General features: G+C 44.7%; 1 protein-coding gene across 2 annotated transcripts in view; it reads right to left on the bottom strand.

The window, feature by feature from the left end:
• PID1 (phosphotyrosine interaction domain containing 1) overlaps positions 1–6,498 on the bottom strand; it is an 89,382-nt gene that overhangs the window by 81,584 nt on the left and 1,300 nt on the right. Inside the window, exon 1 of one of the 2 annotated variants that reach the window (XM_017726501.1) lies at positions 3,074–3,227. The exons of the other annotated variant lie outside the window; for it this stretch is intronic. Within the exon in view, the coding sequence (XP_017581990.1) occupies positions 3,074–3,085 (12 nt within the window). The 5' untranslated portion in view covers positions 3,086–3,227. Of the gene's footprint in view, positions 1–3,073; positions 3,228–6,498 lie in introns of those variants that run through there. 2 annotated transcript variants of the gene reach the window in all.

The following is a 6,498-nucleotide window of genomic DNA, read 5'->3' as shown; positions in this document are numbered from 1 at the left end:
AAAAACAAATAATGAAATGTTATATTAGGTCTTCTCAGGACACTTGTACAATCACCTACATTTAAAATCTTTGGTCAAAGGGTTCTGACGCACTTATTCAGAAACAGCTCAGAAGACTTAACACTGTCACCTGTAACTTTTCCAGCTATTACCTGAAGTGCAAATAAGTTCAATTACTATACATGAAAGCACTATGGGGAAACAAAAGTTGTAAGTACTAAACATTGTTTAAAGGGACTTTTCAGCTACGCCTTTACCTGTCTCCGGGTAACCACACTCTCCTCTTGCCTGCCCAGAGCCACATCAAAAACACAGTAATGCTGTAAGGGGCAGGACACTTAGCCCAACACCGCAGCACCAACCCAAGGCGTGTCTGCTGAGAACACAACCACGCTTGGAAGGAAATGGTAACATCTGCACACACCACTGCTGACTGTCCTGCTGGATGACACCAGGGACACAGAAAATCTGAAACGGGCACTTAAAATTCTGAACTTAGACTGAATGCTTTAGTTTGCCTTTCTTCAAGGAAATTATGGCTTAACTTTTTTTTCTTGATCATCAAACAGGCTGGCAGTTTCATAAACAGAAACTAGTAGTACACTATAAATGAACCCTGGAGATCATTTCCCAGGGGGCTTTCCACAAGGCACTCACCGATTTTCATTTTCTTTTGGTCATAGAATGCTTCCCAAAATTAACATTTTTCCAGAGCCATTCATTTTCTACAAAGAATAAATAATGTAGAAAAAAAGGAACTGCCTGAGCTAAGTGGTGCCAGATGAGCCAGCTGGAATCATGGGGCTTTGTTTTAAAGATTCCTGACTGCTGTAAAGTCATAGCAGCAAACTAGTGCAAAAACTCTGATGCCTTGAAAGATATCCTGAAGCTATATAGTGCCAAAACACCGGGCTGTAAGACTTCAGACGTTTGCAGCCACATGACTCAGGCTTAAATTTCAAATACTTTTCACTTTTTCCTTCTGACACAAATTTAATGAAACCAGAGTTCAGTAGTAGGATCAGTCCTGCTATACATGTCTTGCAGCAGTTTCTGCCTAGACAGCTGCTTGTGTGCTTACAGCTTGCTTGTGTTTGGTTTAGAAAGGTCTTCCATATGCTTTTAAAAATTGAAAAACTCTTGCTTCAACTGACTGTATGCTGCATTTTTTAACACACATATGCATCTGAACACTGAAAAGGATTAGAAGCTCATTTTGAAAGCACCAGTAGCACCTAAAACCACATTACATCTGAACACATGCAAACATTTGTCACCAAACCACAGAGGCCATGATCACCTTGAAGCCATCACACAGGTGTAAGTCTACCCAGAGGTGACTTTTCTTAAGTGAAAGATCTTTTCAATGCTCCTGACATAGGAAAGGCATTTGTTGTGTATACTAGTGGTAGTGGATGCATGTAATATACATGAATTTAGCAACAGAGTCTATGATCATAAAATTTAAAAGTATAAAAGTAGATTGAAGATGCAAGGTTGCAGGTACATTAACATATTCCTGTAAAACAAGCAATGTGTTTATGAAGCCTTGGAAAACAGTGCTCACAGCCCAGCCTGAAGGTGAGCATCAATACCCCAATACTGCTGCTTTCCCTTTTTTCACTTCCATTAATAGCTACACTGTTGTTTTACAGCTCTGTCTTAGTGATGTGGAGGTACACTACACCAGCAACTCAAAGGCTGTGGTAAAGCAACCTTACACAATCTTATTTCTCATGGACTTCAGAGAACTACACAAGTTACATGATGGCAGAATTAAGCCCTGGAGGAGTTCAGGAAATCAAACTTGCCGTGGTGAAGGACTTGAAGCTTCCTGCCCTTCATCACCTGCTTCACTTCATCTCACCTTGCCCACCCACAGCTCTCCTGCACACTATTTCACAGCACATTAGGAAAGATGTGGAACTCTACTTTATGAAAGAAATAAATTCTAACTATGTGAGAATATACTGCAGCCATCCATTATTAAATCCTTGCCCAAAAATGGCCCCAAATTGTGGGTTTCAATAAGAATATTGCATTTCCAGATGAGCAGAGAATCACTGAAGTCCTATTGTGAACACTTAGCTATCTGCACACCTATATGAACCCAAGCAGTGTCCAGCCCAAAGCTCCCTAACACAGCACCCCTGTCTGTTCCCCTCTACCTGACCCCCACTCATGTGAGTCCACCCCCTGTACCACCCACAGAAGCAGAGTGAGACCTTCTCCAAAAAGAGGGCTCATGAGCGTGGCTCAGCTCAGGGATGCCTGGCAACACAGCACAAGGCTGGGCAGCACCAGCACTGCTGCACCTCTGCTCCAGGGGTAAAGCTATTTGAACACAGCGATCCCTATTACCTACATGTGTCAAGAGAAGCAGGGAAACTTATAAACAGAGCTTCTAAACAGCACAACCTCAGAAACTATGCACCCACTGGGATTTATTATCTAGAAACAATGTCTGGCATCAAGCTTTCAGGAAAATTTAGGTTACAAAGCAAATAGCAATCACCTCTCAGGCAGGCACACAAAACTGTGAGAACACCTTGCTTGTTTTCAAACACCACTTCAGAGTCCTCATGGGAGCATCACTGAGACCATCAGCTCCAAAATCCCAGCTGTGCTGCCAAGGGCTGCTGAACCAGGCACAAAGGCTACATTTGGAAATAGTTTTAAAGAAAGATCTGGCAATATTTTTGGCATCATTTCAACAAGTGCAACTGCCACAAACATCGAGCTACAAATCAGTGCACACTTATGCTTATAACCATTGATAAGGTCTGCTGCAAACATGGCAATGAAAACCATACCAGGCAGGTACAGTGAGCTCCAGACTGGAGTCTCCACACTCCCAGAAGGGAGAACGACCTTTAAATATCTGAAGCAACCTTGATTGCTGCTCCAGAGATGACTGGGAGGTACACACGTGTTCCATATGCTCACCTGCACTTTACTGAACACAAGCCAGGAATGCTGCCACAGAAATTAGAAGTGAAAAAATCTCCCATACAGACACAGTCCCAGATCATCTCTCTTACATTAAGTGTGAATAATGCTAATCCTGTATTACCTGCAAAATCATGATCTTCTTACCACATCAGAGACTCACTGATCCCTGTAGAATATTCCTGCAACATCCCAGCTGTATGATTTCACATGTAACTGCCTGTCCCACTAACTTTGGATAAAACAGATGAAACTTCAATGTTGCTATAGGTGAAAGAATCATAAAAAGTAAAAGGAAAGGAACAGCAAAAGAAAAAGCAGGCTTCACTGTATTATATTTTCAAGAAGAAACCTCAATATCTACATTTTTCGAGCTTATTCTTCTAATCCGTTTAAGTCAATTCTACGTATCTTCCAGAAACAGAGAGGCTTCTTCATTAAACAGCAGCATAACAGGAAAAGCTTCCATCAGAGGGAAGTAGAGAACAGGCAGACCAAAAAAAAAAAAAAAAACACAAAAAAAAAAAAAAAAAAAAAACCAAATCAAAAAACAAGTGATCACAGCTTATTCCAGCAAAACCAGAAACCAAGGCTCTGGGAAAGGGGGCACATTTTAGCAGCAGATGAAGCTTTCAGCAGCAAGTGGCCACAACAGCAGTGGGGACAAGTCCAGCTCATGCCCCAGCTCACTGTGTTCTGTAACCCAGCTGCTGATGACACTTCATTCCTATTGCGTATGCGTGAGCTTTGCTGCTGACCTCACTACTGGAACTGTACCCATCCCGTCAATGCCAAAAACTTCAGCACAAACTATGAAACTTGACAGGACTGAGCATATTTGGAACAGAAGCAGATTTTGCATGAACGGCAACAGACCAGGAACGCGCAGTCTTGTCATCCATTGTGTGGGACTGGGAAAGGAGGCCCGTGGGCAATAGAGGACCATGGCACACTTTGTGAGAACGTGACAGGAGCCTTCACACCACAACAGTCACTGCCTTTTAAGTTAAACATACACAGCTTGCCTTAGCACCGAGGGCAGGACTGACCTGCACCAACAAGCATCCACTTCCAAAGGCAGTTCGTACTTTCCCTTACTGAACCAGGCCAAAAGAAATATTCTGAGAGATGAAAATATTTTCTTTGCCGTTTTACTTAGTACAGAGCTACACCACGGACTAACAACAGACCTGCACTTCACCAAGGCTGGGTACTGACACAAGATACATATGGGTCAAAACTAAGCCACATACCGTGCACACATCAGAGCATCAAGAAAGCTGGGCCAGCTCCACACTTTCTGTACCCATACATCAGCCTGATGTAAAAGACATGGCTGCATCTGCCATTATATATCCCCCAAATATCCTACAGAAGTGACTTGGCATAACCTGTAATCCCACAATACATTAATAGAGAACATAAGAAGTCATCTATTCTGCCCAGTGACCACATACCACCCTGCTACAACCAAAATCCCACGCCCAGCACCCTCACAACACTTGCTTGTCAGCCAGCAAGAGAGCTTGTGATGGCAGGGACAAGCAGAGGGCCCCCCTTCAACACTCCCATTGCACCATTTGTTTCACAGCAGCTATGTGCCAGGAGAGAGGGAACCTGGGACAAAGAGAGCAACATGGGACACCTGAAACTAAATTAAGATGTTGAGGGGGAGGAAGAAGGGAAAAAAGATGCATTTATACCTTGCACAAGCTCTCCTCGGAGGGCCCAGCAGCTCTGCCAGCAGTTCTGGACAGGCCAGTGATTCACAACATGTCAAGGGGAGATCAGACTACTTGAAAGGACCAGACTTCAAGGGTTTTTTGGAGAAAAAAATTTCAGAGGGGTGGGGGATATTAGATAGTCTATTGCCCATGTAACTCTAGCTCATATGTATATGGATTAGGATTAAGCTTTCAGTTACAGAATCTCATCCTAGCTACCCCAGCATCCTTCCCCTCACTGCATTCATTTTGTCCACAATTCACTACATTGTCATTTAACCCCTTCTGTGAACACAGAATTATTATGGACTTCTTGTGACTTTTCCAAGAAGACTTTTTCCTTTCTCCCCATTTCAGGAGCTGGCATAAGTCCAAAGCATATTTACTTCTGCAATTTTGGATCTCCCTGACTTCTTTACTTTTTAGAGCACTACAGCAATTCATGTACTTCCCCAGAAACTCCTGTTGGCAAAAAGTGCATTTACAGACACTCATCATTTTGATCGGCTCAGGATGCCTGGAGACTCCTGGCACAGGCAACCAACAGTAGGTTTGCACAAAGTTAGTGGCCACTGTTGAGAACTTTGGTGCTTGTGACTCCCCTTCAAGAACAGGCTCCCCTCGCTACAGGCTTGGGTTTTGCTACAACAGGTAAGTGAGAAGCCCAGTGATCATCCCCCCTCCAGGCAGCGCCAGTTCCCCACAGCACGCAGCCATTCCCACCCGCTCCCTAGGGTCAGACCCCTAACAGCGCACAGGATACAACTGAACAAGGCTAAACAAGGTTACACTCACAAGCTTACTCTGCTAAATGCAAGCATTTGGTTCTCTTTAGCCTTGCATGCTCTTGTAGGCAGTATCAGATATTTGTCATAATAGTACCTTGTTATTTTAACACCTCCCTAATTCCACAAAGGGGACACAAAGCCATTCTGTACAATCCACACCAGCATAACACTACTAACCTCGGCTTTCCCTTTCTCCTTCCCTTCCCTCACCACCTTCTTTGTCACCAACCCTGGATGCAGCCTCACCTGAGGTCTGTCCCCTGCAGCACCATCTCCCCCGGGAACACCCCTACCTCCACAGCGCCCAAGACCATTAACTCCTTCACACAGGGCATCCTGCCACTTGCACTTGGCAGAGAGGTTTCTGACTAACACAAGGAAAGACGTAACTAATAATACATGCACATAGTTTTACCCCGGAATCCATCAACTGTGTATGTGGTACGTCATTCCTACCCACTAAAATCAAGCTTCTTATTGTAGAGAAAAGTACAGCTTTTTTAGACCAGGAATTATTCCCCTTACTGGCTGGTGAAGATTAAAGCTCATGGATCTCTCAGCTTGGCTCTACTACCAACTCCAATCAAACCGCTGAATTTTCTGCTTGATGATATCAAAGCAAATTCTCAATTTGGATTGCAAAAGTAGTAATAATCTTTTCTTGTCATCTGCTGTGCCCATTGATTCTTATTTAAGATGTCCAATTCTCTCTCACTAGACACTTGCTCTGGAAAACTACACGAAACCGACGCAGTGGAACTACAAAGTGAGTTTTATTTCATCTCGCTCTCTGCCTGTCTCGGATTTCCCCGGACTATGCAACACGCACAAGCCACACGAACAACGGCACAGCCGGCACGGCACAGCCGAGCGCTGCCGGAGGGTGCGGCAAGGGGGGACCCCGGTCACCCTGACACATCCCGACCTCTGGGTGTGGGGGTGGCGAAGGACTCCCACGGGATTCCGCAACCCCCGCGCGCCGCTCGGAGAGACCGTCCCGCTGCCGCGGGTCAGGCGGGGCCGGGCCAGGGGTGCCC

This window comes from Corvus brachyrhynchos, unplaced genomic scaffold (genome assembly GCF_000691975.1).
Source record: "Corvus brachyrhynchos isolate BGI_N302 unplaced genomic scaffold, ASM69197v1 scaffold221, whole genome shotgun sequence".
In the NCBI taxonomy this organism is placed as follows: Eukaryota; Metazoa; Chordata; class Aves; order Passeriformes; family Corvidae; genus Corvus; species Corvus brachyrhynchos.
This window is presented reverse-complemented; position numbering and strand designations above follow the sequence as displayed.